Source organism: Scomber japonicus, chromosome 3, assembly GCF_027409825.1.
Source record: "Scomber japonicus isolate fScoJap1 chromosome 3, fScoJap1.pri, whole genome shotgun sequence".
In the NCBI taxonomy this organism is placed as follows: Eukaryota; Metazoa; Chordata; class Actinopteri; order Scombriformes; family Scombridae; genus Scomber; species Scomber japonicus.
The window spans coordinates 33713784-33728955 of NC_070580.1; the positions used below are offsets into that span (position 1 = coordinate 33713784).

A 15172-nucleotide genomic window follows, 5' to 3' on the forward strand; every position below is an offset into this window, starting at 1 on the left:
GGAGGGAAGAAGAAAGGATGGAAGGAAGGAAAGGAGTCAGGAGGGAGGGAGGAAGGAAGTAAGGACAGAAGGAAGGCAGGAAGGAAGGGAGGGAAGAAGAAAGGATGGAAGGAAGGAAAGGAGTCAGGAGGAAGGGAGGAAGGAAGTAAGGACAGAAACAAGGCAGGAGGGAAGGGAGGGAGGGAGGGAGGGAGGAAGGAAGGAAAGGAGTCAAGAGGGAGGGAGGGAGGAAGTAAGGACAGAAGGAAGGCAGGAAGGAAGGGAGGGAGGGAGGGATGGAGGAAGGAAGGAAGGAAGAAAGGGATGGAGGGAGGGAGGGAGGAAGAAAGGAAAGGAGGGAGGGAGGAAGGAAGGATGGAAAGAAGCATAGAAGGAAGTGAGGAAAGAAGTATAGAAGGAAGGGAAGAAGAAAGGAAAAAATAAAGAAAGAGGAAGGAAGGAGAGAAGGAAGGGAGAGAGGGAGGAAAGAAGGAAAGAAGGAACAGTCAAAAGAGAGACGGGTTCAATTTGACCCGGGAGGACGACACAAAGGTTAAGGAAACAGGAAACATCACCTTCATGATTACAGGAAACAGGAAACAGCAGCATTGACAGTAGATGCAAACCGTCGTCTTCAGTATATCTAAATCAGACACTTATTCACAGCCGACCTCCTACTAAGGTTGTTTTCCCAGCAGTCTGCTTCGCCGCTGAATATAAAGATAGATTTTGCTGTTTGAACACATGGATGGCGAGAGCTGTTTATTTTTTGGGTGAGTAGAGTCTCCACTGCAATTAATCTGAGCCCAGCCATTTCCTGATAGTCTTACAGAGACAGCCAAAACGACCCAAGTGAATGTGGGTGGACTCTTGGCTTGTATTTTGGTGGGAGGGGGTAGGAGGGGGGGTAGGGGGGGGGATTAAATTGTGAATCCAATTTTAATGAATATTAAAGTTTCTGGATGAATATTAAAGTTTTTACAGCAATTTAACATGATTGCTGGTGGAGGCTGTAAAGCAAAAAGAAGCTGTAATAGAATTAAAACAAAAAGATGTATTCAAGGTTTGTAGTCAACATCTGGCTCTGCTACACAACATCCTGTTGTCCTCAGGTCAAGGAAGGAAGGAAGGAAGGAAAGAAGGAAGGAAGGAATGAGGAAAAGAGGAAGGAAGGAAGGAAGGAAGGAAAAGAGGAAGGAAGGAAGGAAGAAGGAAAAGAGGAAGGAAGGAAGGAAAATTACTTAACCTTTGTGTCGTCCTCCCGGGTCAGATTGACCCCGTCTGTTTCGACTGTTCCTTCTTTCTTCCCTTTCCTCCTTCCTTCCGTTTGTACTTCCTCCATCCCCCTTTATTCCCTCCTTCCTTCTTTCCTTCCTTCCTCCCTTCCTTCCTTCCTCCCTTCCTCCTTTCCTCCCTCCTTCCTTCCTCCCTCTTTTCCTTCCTTCCTTCCTTCCTTCCTTCCTCCCTCCCTCACTCCCTCCTTCCCTCCTTCCTTCCTCCCTCCCTCACTCCGTCCTTTCCTTCCTTCCTTCCTTCCTTCCTCCCTTCCTTCTTTCCTCTGTCCTTTCCTTCCTTCCTCCCTTCCTCTTTTCCTTTCTCCCTCCTTCCTACCTTCCTCCCTCCTTTCCTCCCTTCTTTCCTCACTCCCTCCCTCCCACCTTTCCTTCCTTCCTTCCTTCCTCCCTCCTTTCATCCCTTCTTTCCTCACTCCCTCCCTCCCTCCTTTCCTTCCTTCCTTCCTTTCTTCCTTCCCTCCTTCCTTCCTCCCTCCCTCCCTCCCTCCCTCCCTCCTTTCCTTCCTTCCTTCTTTCCTTCCCTCCTCCCTCCCTCCCTTCCTTCCTCCCTCCTTCTCTCCCTCCCTCCCTCCTTTCCTTCCTCCCTTCCTTCCTTCCTTGACTGGAGGACAACAGGAGGGTTAAATATGTATTACATGCTGGGTCATTATCACTAAATGAGCGTTAACAGAGTGGGATGAATCAGAGGTCAAGATGATGTAACCATGAATTATAAACTACATGGATAATATCAAGGTGTGTATTTCCTCTCCTGCATAATAAATGGATACTTAGCGAAGACATTATTTGACATTTGGAATTGATTTATAGTTATTGACCTAACATTAAGCTATTAAATACACAGAATAAATATAAATTGTCTTCTTTCTTTATTTATTTTATTTCTTTTTTAGGTGAAGTGTGTGCGTTACTGGCCCGATGAGACAGAAGTGTACGGAGACATCAAAGTGACCCTGATAGAAACCGAACCGCTGGCTGAATACGTCATACGGACATTCACAGTCCAAAAGGTAAACTAATGGAGGGAAGAAGAGAGGAAGTAGAGATTCCTATAATCCAAAAAAGAGGAATGTGGAATCTGCTCTGTTGGGATTATTGGGATTGTAAAGGTTCTTCTTCTCTGATATTACAAAATGATGCAGCTGTTAAAGTCTTTCCTTCTTTCCATGACTCTCTTCCTTCTTTCCTCCGTCCTCCCTTCCTTCTTTCCTTTCCTCCCTTCTTTCCTTCCTTCCTTCCTTCCTTCCTCCTTCCTTCCACAACTCTATTCCTTCTTTCCACAACTCTCTTCCTTCCTTCCTCCCTTCCTTCTTTCCTTTCCTCCCTTCCTTCCTTCTCTCCTTCATCCCTCCTTCCCTCCCTCCTTCCTTCCTTCCCTCCTTCCCTCCTTCCATCCTTCCACTCTCCTTTCCTTCTTCCTCCCTCCTTTCCTCCCTCCTCCCTCCCTTCCTTCCTTCCGTCCTTCCTTCCTTCCTTCCCTCCTTCCATCTTCCTTCCTCCCTTCCTCCCTCCTTTCCTTCCTTCCTTCCTTACCTCCTTCCACCCTCCTTCCTCCCTTCCTACCTTCCTTCCTCCCTCCCTCCCTCCCTCCCTCTCTCCTTCCTCCCTCCCTAATTCTTTCCTTCCTTCCTTCCTTCCTTCCTCCCTCCCTCCCTCTCTCCCTCCCTCCCTCCCTCCTTTCCTTCCTTCCTCCCTTCTTTCCTTGACTCGAGGACAACAGTAGGGTTCATTGAATGTATTTCCCACACAACCTCAGTTGGGATTTGAACTTATGAACATGATCCCTACTCCCTTTGCTCTCTAGCAGCTCAGTTACCCCCACTCTTACTTATCGCCTCTATTCATTGTAAACCCAAAAAAAACCTGGATTACCATCAGAGAGCCTATGTACGACTGGAGGGAGAGAGGGAGGGGGGGGGGGGAGGGGGGTTGGGAGATTGGAAGCGAGCGAGTGTGTTGCTTGTTTGTTAAGAGGAGGCTCGAAAGCGTAATTGGGACCCCTTGTAATCAGGCAGGAGGGATTTGAGAGGAGAAAAGACGAGTAAAAGCTGGAAGAATCCATCTCTCATTGTTCTGATGCTGTTCTCCGAGGCTCTCCTCAGCCAGAAACACACTTCACAGCCACTGAGAAAGGCTCTGATCCTAATGCTTGATTTTCCGCTCTTTGTTTACATCTTCTTCAGAGTCTTTGCCTCTTTTTTTTTTTTTTTTTTTGCATTGCTTTCAGTCACCGTGTTACACTCATCATCATCTCTGTTTTTCCCCCTCCAACTCATCTTAGAAAAAAAATTGCTCCCTCCCTCCTTCTTTCCTTCCCTCCCTCCCTCCTTCGTTCATTTCCTTCCTTCCTCCCTCCTTCTTTCCTTCCCTCCTTCCTTCCTCCATCCTTCTTTCCCTCCCTCCTTCCTTCCTTCATTCATTTCCTTCCTCCCTCCCTCCTTCTTGCTTTCTTTTCTCCCCCCTACCTTCCTCCCTTCCTTCTTTCCTCTGTCCTTCCTTCCTTCCTCCGTAATTCTTTCCTTCCTTCCTTCCTTCCTTCCTCCCTCCCTCCTTCTCTCTTTTTTTTCTCCCCCTTACCTTCCTCCCTTCCTTATTTCCTTTGTCCTTCCTTCCTCCCTCCTTAATTCTTTCTTTCTTTCCTTCCTTCCTTCCTTCCTTCCTTCCTTCCTTCATTTCCTTCATTTCCTTCCTCCCTCTCCTGCATATTCTCTTTGTCTCTTTTTTTGCATTGCTTTCAGTCACCATGTTACACTCATCATCTCTGTTTTCCCCCCTCCAAGTCATCATAGGTATCCATAAAATACTTCATACTTCAATCTATATACAAACCTGTTGAGAACATGGGAAGTCATGGATGGAGAGACGAAGACAAAACTTTCTTCTCTCTTCTCTCTCACTCATGCTTTGTCTCACACCACTCTTTAAAAATACTCCCCCCCCCCCCACCCCCACCCGCTCTTTTTCACTCTCTATGCCTCTCGCCTGCTCTTTACCTCTATCATCTTCTCCCCCCCCCCATCCTGTATTTCCTTCCTCCTTCACTCGTGCAAAAGCAGCTTATGAAGACGAGTCTCCAAGTCCTCGCTGTCAGCTCGTTTAGCAAGCCATTAATCCACACCACCTCTCTCTCTCTGTGTGTGTGTGAGTGTGTGTGTGTGTGTGTGTGTGTGTGTGTGTGTGTGTGTGTGCGTACAAGTACTCTAAATTCAAAGGAAAGCTGATTTTGAAACGCCTGTCATTTTGCAGCGTGCATTAACACACACACACACACACACACACACACACACACACAGAGACACACCGGATACACAACTAGTAGTAGGTTCGGTGTGTGTTAAAAGCATAGAGAACAAAGAGAAAAGTAATACATAGGGGGAGAGCGAGTACAGGTTCAGCACCACAGTTAAATAGCTTTAATTGCAGTGAATAATGAGAACAGGGTCTTAATGAAAAGGTGTATTAATGGCACATCTAAGGAGATTAACTGAGGAAGAGAAGGTGACTCAAAGAAAGAGAAAATCTGTGTAAGAGAGAGAGAGAGTGAAGAAGACGCAGGATGAAAAAGAAAACAGGCAGATGACAAAACATATTCATGCTCGAGATTGTCAGAATCAGAGGAGTTCGGTAGGTTTAAGGTCCGTGTAAAGTAAGAATAAATATGTGTTCTGAGTTTGACATACCACAGAAAAGTGTGTTGTTAACCACCCTGCCAAATTTGAATGATTAAAAAAAATCGCCAAATATATGAAATTAGGCTTCAAAGTTGTGTAAAAATCAGCCTCTTTCTCTGCTGCCAAACGCTGTGGGCGTGGCCTCCGACTCTGCTGAAACCCCGCCCCCTACCAAGTGTCACCTGTCAATCAAAGTCACCACCTCTACCAGAAACATGGACGCTACGTCTGAGAGCTTTCTGCTGCTAACTCAGCTGCTAGCTCTGCGGCTAACTCAGCTAACTGGCTAACTGTAGACTGTAGTAGTAGTAGTGTGTGCTGAATGTATTTATACCTCTACAGCAGCAGGGGCGGGTTTATGCTAATCACTAAATCCTGAACACAGAAATCTTGAAACACAGTTTGTGAAGCCTAGCTCCACAATTCAAATCTAAATGGTTGAAATGCTTTTTACACCTTTTTTAGAAATACATTTATGACCTATTTAATGTGTTTAGAAGAAAATGTCTGAATCCAAATATTAATTTTATCAGTAGATGATAATATGGATAAGCTTTAAGTCTGACACTAGAAGTTAGAAGACAGTGACCCTTTAATTCAGTGGTTATTTTGATTCGATTGTCCCTTGCTTATCTGAAAGCAGGTCAACCAAGGAGCACCCATAGGACAATGTAGCATCAAAAACAAAACTAAAGACCCATACTGTGTGTAGCTGGAGTACCAAACAGCCTCTCTGTATTTTTATAAGCCACGGACTCCATCCAAAAACAGCAGACGAGTAATCAGGCCCATGGCAGTCTGACCAAACAAACCAAGCGAGTGCATGCCACAACAGAGAGCAAACTGAACAGGACAAGATTTAACAGTGTACACACGTTGACATGCCAACAAACACAGCTTCTCAGGGCCAGTACAGACATCTTAGACCAGGGGAGTCAAACTCATTTACATTCAAGGGCCACATACAGACCATTTTGATCTGATGTGGGCCGGATCATTGAAAAGATGGAGGGAAGGAAGGAAGGAAGGAAGGAAGGAAGGAAGGAAGGAAGGAAGGAAATAAGAAGGGAAGGAAGGAAAGACAGACAAAAGGAAAGAGGGAAGAAAGGTAGTAAGGACAGATAGAAGGAAGGAAGGAACGAACCTTCCATCTTTCCTTCCTCCCTCCTTTCCTTCCTTCTTCCATCCTTCCTTCCTTACTCCCGCCTTTCCTTCTTTCCTTCTTCCATCCCTCCTTCCTTCCTCCCTCCCTTCCTCCCTTCCATCCTTCCAGTACACTTCAACACACCAATTAATACATGTGTCCTCTGAACCAAAAGAGCCAAAATTAACATTACATTTGTTGAACAAGTGCAATCAAGTCACCTGATCAACCGTATCCCTTCAGTTTAAGATTAGTTTTTATCTGATGTGTGAATGCATCCCAGTTATGTCACACAAACATTCATCCTCAACATTTCAAGATTGTAAAATAAACTTTCTATTTTTTTTTAATCAATTCTTTATCTTCTTCATGGTTTGATAACTTGAAAATAATAGTGGAGCTATTAGATGGAGGACAGAGCAACATATTCTGTCCATTTCTCCCCACAACACAAAGAAATCCTTCCTTCCTCCCTCCCTCCTTCTTTCCTTCTTCTATCCTTCCTTCCTTCCTCCCTCCTTTCCTTCTTTCTTCCTCCCTTCCTTCCTTCCTTCCTTCATTTCCTTCCTCCCTCCCTCCTTCTCTCTTTCTTTTCTACCCCACCTTCCTCCCTTCCTTCTTTCCTCTGTCCTTCCTCCCTCCCTCCCTCCTTCTTTCCTTCCCTCCTTCCTTCCTTCCTCCCTTCCTTCTTTCCTCTGGCCAGCCTTCCTTCCTTCCTTCATTTCCTCCCTCCCTCCCTCCTTCTCTCTTTCTTTTCTCCCCCCTACCTTCCTCCCTTCCTTCTTTCCTCTGTCCTTCCTTCCTCCCTCCCTCCTTCTTTCCTTCCATCCTTCCCTCCTTCCTCCCTACCTTCTTTCCTCTGGCCTGCCTTCCTTCCTTCTTTCATTTCCTCCCTCCCTCCCTCCTTCTTTCTTTCTTTTCTCCCCCTACCAATCTTCCTTCCTTCCTTCCTCCCTCCCTCCTTTCCTTCCTTCTTCCTTCATCCCTCGTTCCGTCCTTCTTCCATCCTTTCCTTCCTCCTTTCCTTCTTTCCTCCGTCCTTCCTCACTCCTTTCCTTCCTTCTTCCTTCCCTCCTTCCTTCCTCCCTCCTTTCCTTCCTTGTCCCAGTTATGTCACACAAACATTCATCCTCAACATTTCCGGATTGTAAAATAAACTTTCTATTTTTTTTTAATCGGTTCTTTATCTTCTTCATGGTTTGGTAACTTGAAAATAATAGTGGAGCTATTAGATGGAGGACAGAGCAACATATTCTGTCCATTTCTCCCCATAACACAAAGAAACCCGATGAATGTCAGGATGAACTTGTGGCTAAAGAGCCCATTCACTATTACTACGAGGTCACAGGTTCGGTTTTATGCTGAATGAGTAGTCACGGGTTTTTGTTGAAGTGACCCTGAGGAACAAGCTAAACCTCTTTACCCATTCAGCCTCTACGAGCTCTTTCAGAAACCCAATAGAATAATAATAATAAAACATATTCAAACACAGTAAAGTACTGTACTCTTAGAGGATTGAAGGAGACAGGTTTATTTATTTATACATGAAGAAGAAGAAGAGACATCTGCAGCTTCACTGTTAAAACAATGTGCAGTAAACATAGAAACAAGCAGAATGTTTCTTTGGTAATGAAGAGATGAACGTTTGGAGAATGAAGGTTAAACTTCCTGTCGTCCTCCCGGGTCAAACTGACCCAGTCTGTTTTGACTTTCTTTCCTCCCGTCCTTCCTTCTTCTTTCCCTCCGTCCTTATTCCCTCCTTTTTTTCCTTCTTTCTTTCCTTCCCCCTTCCTTCCTTCCTTCTTCCTTCTCTTCCTTCCTTCCTTCCTCCCTCCTTCCTTCTTTCTTCCCTCCTTTCCTTCCCCCTTGCTTCCTTCCTTCTTCCTTCCTTCCTTCCTTCCTTCCTTCCTTCTTTCCTCCCTCCTTTCCTCCCCCCTTCCTTCCTTCTTCCCTCCCTGCCTGCCTCCCTGCCTCGCTCCCTCCCTCATTTCCTCCCTCCCTCCCTCCTTCCTTCTTCCTTTCCTCCTTCCTTTCTCCCTCCCTCCATTCCTTCCTTCTTCCTCCCTCCCTTCCTTCCTTCCGTCTTCCTTCCTCCCTCCCTCCTTTCCTTCCCCCTCCTTTCCTTCCCCCTCCTTTCCTTCCTTCTTCCTTCTTCCCTCCCTTCCTCCCTCCCTTCCTTCCTTGACTCGAGTACAACAGGAGGGTTAAGAGCAGAACAATGACAGTAATTTATCACTCATCCATAGCAGAAGTTGCTTTTGATAGAAAGTAAAATGCAGCAGGGCTCATTCTCCTCTTTCCCTTTTAAGAAATGTCTGTCTAGTGTTTCTACATTCTCATCAGCCACTTCCATCATGTCAAGCACCTTAATGTTGTTTTTGTTTTGTTGTTTTTTTTAACAACCTATCTTGTATTTTGCGGCCCTGGCTGTGTCGGACCGCCGTGTATCGATTTAGAGAAGTAATTTCAACATCACAGGAGAGCAAATCAATGGGAAGTCGAGTTATCAAATCACATGGTTTTCTAGATTTTATTTTTCTCCTCTCTGCCTCCACTCCTCTCTCCTCTCTCTCTCTCTGTCTCTCTCTTGGTATGTCTTTGTTTCTCTCCTCCTCCATCCTTTGACCTTTTCCTATCTTGTCTTTTCATCCTTTCATTCGCCACCGTTTTTTCCCTCTTTGAGTTCATCTCTAATTCCTCTCCATACTCTCTTCTTTGACATCTGTGACTTCTGCTCCTTTGTCTCCATCTCTTGACCTCCGCCTTCGCCTTTTCTCCTCTTTATATCATCTGTAGTTTCTGAAGTTATCATGAGTCAGTCTGCCATTCACTTCAACCTTGTCTTTCCACCAGAGTCAGTAAGGTAGCCGACGGAGAGTGAGCTGAACTGAGGAGAACATTTCTCTCTTCATTTAAACCCTGTTTAGTTTAGAACAGTAGGAAATCAATTGGTTTGAATCACACTATTCAACACATGTTTTATTCCCTATTTTCTAATTGCTTATGCCTAAAAAGTATATAAAATGGCTATTGTTTACCTTCAAATTGGGCTTTTCCAACCTGGACAATAATATTTAACATAACATATGAATCAAATTTAACATGTATTTATAATAACAATATACAAAACAAAAGTAATAATATGGATTTAGATAATACTGTAAATCCCTTTCACAAATCAACGCCCAAATATAGTCTCCTATCCTCATATCTGGTGATGTATATGTTTTCCCATTGTAAATAGGTATATATGAAAATATCAAGTTTGAATGGAATAACAGCCGTTTTCTATACATATGTTTTAGGTACAGGCAATTAGCAAATAACATTTAATCCCAAGGGCCAAAAGAAACAACCAAGTAAAGCTCATACACAGTGTTATTAAAGCAGAAGCATGTAGTGTTGTGTGTGCTGCAGAAAGGGGGGTTAGGGTTATACTTGCACATATGCTGCTTTCCACAGCTGTCAGAAAGTAAGGATATGTCTATATCCCATGAGGAGAGATGCAGCTGAAATGCCCAGACATGCAGGACAGAATTCAGAGTGAGGAAATGTAAGCGAGACCTCTCTCTCTCCTCCCCCAAGCTGTACGGGTTGCTGAGGTGGAGTTCAACTTCAAAACTTCAACAAGGTGGCATACGCTGTCAAATAAAATACAGGATTACTGTTTGACATGTGTAAAATTGTCAGAATACACTGAGGTGCTGTGCTGCGTTATAAATAGCATTACCTTTTACATGGGGAACAATCTCAGACAATACACACTAGACTCAGGAAAACCATAGACTGTATAGAAGAAATGGACGTAACATCCGTGACGTCACCCATTGGTTTGTGGACTGCTGCTCGGAAGCCAATAGTTTCTAATCTAGGCAGCGCCATCTTGAAAATTTCAGGTGCATGCTGGGAAAAATAAAAACACGGATTCTACTTATATGGGCATGAGGCGGAGTGATGGGCGGAGCGGGGAGGTTGCGATAGGTTGCGAGGGCTGGATCTTGAAGTCAATCAACCTGTCAATCAGGACGTAGCCACGCCCTAATGCATACCCTGCTTTATCGTCACATATAAAGTCAGGGAGGCCAAAATGTCCCAAATGAACATCATACTGCATTGAAGAAGGCTTTAAACTAGCGACTGAGACCATAAACACATTTTGAAAACGTTTATTGAGGTTAGAAATCAAGTGAGAAGTTGGTGAATTCTCCATTGACTTGTATAGAGACGGTCGCCCCCTGGTGGCCTTTTGATAGAATGCAGCTCTAAGTTACTTCCGCGTTGGCTTCATTTCAGAGGACCAGAACTCCCAGCCTGAGGAAAACACATGAATTATAATTTTCTCCACCTGTTGATTAACACTTTATTAATAGAAAGCAACACAAATAGCTGTAATAATGACTCAGGCATTTCTCACTTCTATCCATGCAGTGCAACATCTGTACAGATCCATAATATAAGTCCTTCAATTGCTGCCTCATGTGCACAATCTTGGTCATTTTATCTGTTTCCTAGACTGGCCACCACGATGTAAGGTTTAACTCCTATCTATTAAACATCAGAATGTCATCTTTAGTTTCTTAATATCCCCATTGTTAAGCCGAAAAGCATTTAACAGCTCTTTGTGTTTCTAGAAAGTCTGTCATTAAAATGTCAAGATGCTGTCACATAGAGAGCCACAATGGATGCCTATTGCCATTTCATTTTTATATGAATATAATCTCTCATTGTTACGTACCAAACTGTCTCTTTCTGTATCTCTTTCGATGAAGTGCTGTAATAAGTGGTGGCAAGGACATTTTTTTTTTTTTTTTATCTTGGTCCTTTTAACATATTTCTTTCTGGACAGACGCTGCTGAAGTGTTTCCGCCTGATACATGCCATTTTCTATTTAGGTTAAGTGTTTAGGTTAGCAGAAAATGGTTTGTTTAATGGTGTGTTCAAAGTCTTTTTTTTTTTTACACAGTGTGAATGCATACAGATGTTATATATAATATTGTATCCATCCTTCCTCCCTCCCTCCTTCTTTCCTTCCCTCCTTCCTTCCTTCATTTCCTTCCTCCCTCCCTCCTTCTCTCTTTCTTTTCTCCCCCCTACCTTCCTCCCTTCCTTCTTTCCTCTGTCCTTCCTTCCTCCCTCCCTCCTTCTTTCCTTCCTAACTTCCTTCCTTCCTTCCTTCCTTCCTTTCTTCCTTCCTTCCTTCCTTCCTTTCCTTCATTCCTCTGTCCTTCCTTCCTCCCTCCCTCCTTCTTTCTTTCCTTCCTTCCTTCATTTCCTTCCTTCCTCCCTCCTTCTATCTTACTTTTCTCCCCCCTACCTTCCTCCTTTCCTTATTTCCTCTGTCCTTCCTTCTTCCCTCCCTTCTTCCTTCCTGCCTTCCTTCCTTCCTTCCTTCCTTCCTAGTGATATCTCTCTAGTTAAAGAGGGAAAGGAGCAGGTACATATATATAAAATCTCCTTATCCATTAGGCAGCTGAACTGAATCATGATATTTCCACTTGTCAGTCTTTCCCAAAAGGGTCATCATGAGATTTGTGAAATCAATTAATCTTTTTTTTTTTTTTGCAGTTCAGTTTCCTTCGTTTCCTCATATCTCCCTCTGCAAATTAGGCAAATGAGCCACAATAAGTCTTCATGTCTCTCATTCCCAGAAGTGGCACAAAGTACCACCTTGACATCCCAATATATTAATTTATTTTCCATGTGAAGCCAGAGACAGGATGGCCCCCCCCCCATATTCCTGAAATCCCTGCTGTAAATCTGGCCGCTGTGAACCGTGATATGTCTCCATGTCAAGCTTTTCCCAAAACGGCCATGATGAGTTACAGGAAGGATCTATTCATTTGGTATCATCAATTGAATCTATCGCCACTTTAATTAATGCAACTTGTGTGTGTGTGTGTGTGTGTGTGTGTGTGTGTGTGTGTGTGTGTGTGTGTGTGTGTGTTTCAGAAGGGTCATCATGAGATCCGTGAACTCCGTCAGTTTCATTTCACCAGCTGGCCTGATCACGGCGTTCCCTGCTACGCCACCGGACTGCTGGGCTTCATACGACAGGTCAAGTTCCTCAACCCGCCTGATGCCGGTCCGATAGTGGCTCACTGCAGGTAAGAACACACACAAGTTATGTACTGAAGATTAACTTCAGCTTCCTGTCGGTCTCCCGGGTCAAATTGACCCTGTCTGTTTTGACTGTTCCTTCTTTCCTTCCTTCCTTCCTTCTGTCCTTCCCTCTTCTCTCCTTCCATCCTTCCTTCCTTCCTTCCTTCCTTCTTTCCTTCCTTCCTTCCTCCCTCCCTCCTTCTCTCTTTCTTTTCTCCCCCTACCTTCCTCCCTTCCTTCTTTCCTCTGTCCTTCCTTCCTCCCTCCCCCCTACCTTCCTCCCTTCCTTTCTTTCCTTCTTCCATCCTTCCTTCCTCCCTCCTTTCCTTCCTTCTTCCATCCTTCCTTCCTCCCTCCTTTCCTTCGTTCTTCCATCCTTCCTTCCTCCCTCCTTTCCTTCCTTCTTCCATCCTTCCTCCCTTCCTTTCTTCCTTCCTCCCTCCTTTCCTCCTTCCTTTCCTTCCTTCTTCCATCTATCCTTTCTTCCTCCCATCCTTCCTTCCTCTTATGGCTCCTCTGATACATTATTACTTCTAACTTTAAACCAGAGACAAACAAATAGCGTTGTTTGATTTAAAGGAATTGATATCTAGATTAGTGAGCATGTATATCAAAAACTAATTTATTGCAGAAAATGGAAGTAAACATAAAAGAGAATTGTGAAAAGAAAAAGAAAAACACATTTGTTAAAGAAAGAAAATAAGATCAATGGTATTTGGAGTCTTGGATGAGAACAACATTAAGCACATGGACTAAAATAGCAACACACTGATTTGCTTTCTGGTCTCTGGCATGAACAGACGATGACAATAACCACAAATAAAATCATATATCAGTGGATTCACATTTGTTGAGTGCATTTTGTCTGCAGCTTGTCTTTTTTAAATCTAAATTGCATCAGACCACAAATCTATCTTTGCTACTCAATATCGAATGAGCCCAACAATCAGCTGGAACATTTTACCTGATAACAGCTTCAAAATGTTCCACTTTACTTTTCTTTCTTTCTTTTCTTTCTTCCTTTCTTCTCTGTTTCCTCCCTTTACCCATCTCGGATTATCAGCATCAATATGATCACACACACACTAATCTACTAATCTACTAATCTACTAATCTCCCTCATCCATAAATTAGATCGATGACCTTTAACCTTCCTGTCGTCTTCCCGGGTCAAACCTGTTCCTTCTTTCCTCCCTTCCTTCCTCTCTCTTTCCTCCCCACTACCTTCCTCCCTCCCTCCTTCCTTCCTTCTTTCTTTCCTCCCTCCCTCCCTCCCTCCTACCTTCCTTCCTTCATGCCTTCTTTCCTTCGTTGTTCCTTCTTCCTCCCTTCCTTCCTTCTTCCTCCCTTCCTTCTTTCCTTTGCTTTCCTCCCTTCCTTCCTTCCTCCTTTCCTTCCTTCTTCCCTCCTTTCCTTCCTTCCTTTCTTCCTTCCTTCCTTCCTTCCTTCCTTCCTTCCTTCCTTCCTTCCTTCCTTCCTTCTTCCTCCCTTCCTTCCTTCTTCCCTCCTTTCCTTCCTTCCTCCTTTCCTTCCTTCCTTAATTCCTTCCTTCTTCCCTCCTTTCCTTCCTTCTTCCTCCCTTCCTTCCTTCTTCCTTCCTTCCTTCCTCCCTTCCTTCCTTCTCCCTTCCTTCCATCTTTGACTCAAAGCCAACAGGAGGGTTAAAAGAGGGGGCAAAAAAAAAAAAAAAAACACCACTTCCATCACACTACCACATCATCTTCCAGGAGGAGTGACAGTTTTAAGATCCCCATGGCGACCGTTTATTTAACCTCCATGTTCTGTTCTTTATGGGATGTACAGTCAGCAGACATATGTGTAAAAAGGTCAGAGCTCGGCCAACCGAGGTTTGGAGTAGATTCCTCATATTGACGTGAGCATTTAAAATTAATGTATTCTATTTGGTGGTCTACCTTAATACAACACATAGCTTTGACTGTGAAGCCACGGAGGGAGTCAAATCCCAAACCCGCCAATGCTTCACAAATGCTTCATTTAATTTTACACCATTAGTTGAATCATTTTTAAAAGGCTCAGTTTTGTTTTTTTCACTTGGCAGCTTTTCTTTTTGCTGATTATAGCTGCTTATAATTACTAACCAATATAAATATTCTAAAACATATTCTTTGATGTGCAAACTCTGCATTTATGGTGTGGTTAATTTTAGGCAACTGAAATAACTTGTTTTAGGTCAAAAGTGCATGGAAAGTTGGTTAATAAACATGTGAAAAAAGGAAAAACATGCAAATATTTAAAATAAAAATAAAACATGGGGAGGAAGAAAGGACAGAGGAAAGAAAGAAAGGGAAGGAGGAAGGTAGGGGGGAGAAATGGAATATAATATAAAGCTTCATTGCAACTCCATTTGTGCTTTTAAGACAATAACACACTTGCAGCTAAAAAAGATGACATAGTAGGACGTAGGAGGATATTTCATTTAATAAAATCAATATAATCAACATTACAGAATCCAAGTTATTTTAACCCTCCTGTCGTCCTCCCGGGTCAAATTGATCCCGTCTCTTTTGACTGTTCCTTCTTTCCTTCCCTCTTCCCTCTTTCTTTACTTTTTCCTTCTTTCTTCCCCTCCTCCCCTCTTTCTTTGCTCCCTCCTCCTTCTTTCCTTCCTTCCTCCCTCCCTTCTTACTCCTTCCTTTCTTTCTTTCTTTCCTTCCATCCTTCCTTCCTTCTCTCCTAAATTCCTTCCTCTTTTCATCCTTACTCCTTTCCTTCCTTCCTTCCATCCTTTCCTTCCTTCCTTCCTTCCTTGCCTTCCTCTTTCCTCCCTCCCTTCCTCCTTACTCCTTCCTTCCTTCCTTCCTTCCTCCCTTCCTTCCTTCTGTCCTTCCTTGACCTGAGGACAACACTTTATAGTCCATTCTCAGTATATGTGCGTGATTCCACATCACTCTTGTATAAGTTGTATATTAGACCACAATTGGCATCCAAAACTATTTCCGATATCACAAATCATCCTCATGAGA

At 43.7% G+C, this 15172-nt stretch overlaps 1 protein-coding gene across 1 annotated transcript in view; it reads left to right on the plus strand.

Moving 5' to 3' along the window:
* ptprt (protein tyrosine phosphatase receptor type T) overlaps positions 1–15172 on the plus strand; it is a 470972-nt gene that overhangs the window by 425089 nt on the left and 30711 nt on the right. The window contains exons 31-32 of the mRNA XM_053315616.1: positions 2168–2284; positions 12039–12193. Of these exons, the coding sequence (XP_053171591.1) occupies positions 2168–2284; positions 12039–12193 (272 nt within the window). The remainder of the gene's footprint in view (positions 1–2167; positions 2285–12038; positions 12194–15172) is intronic.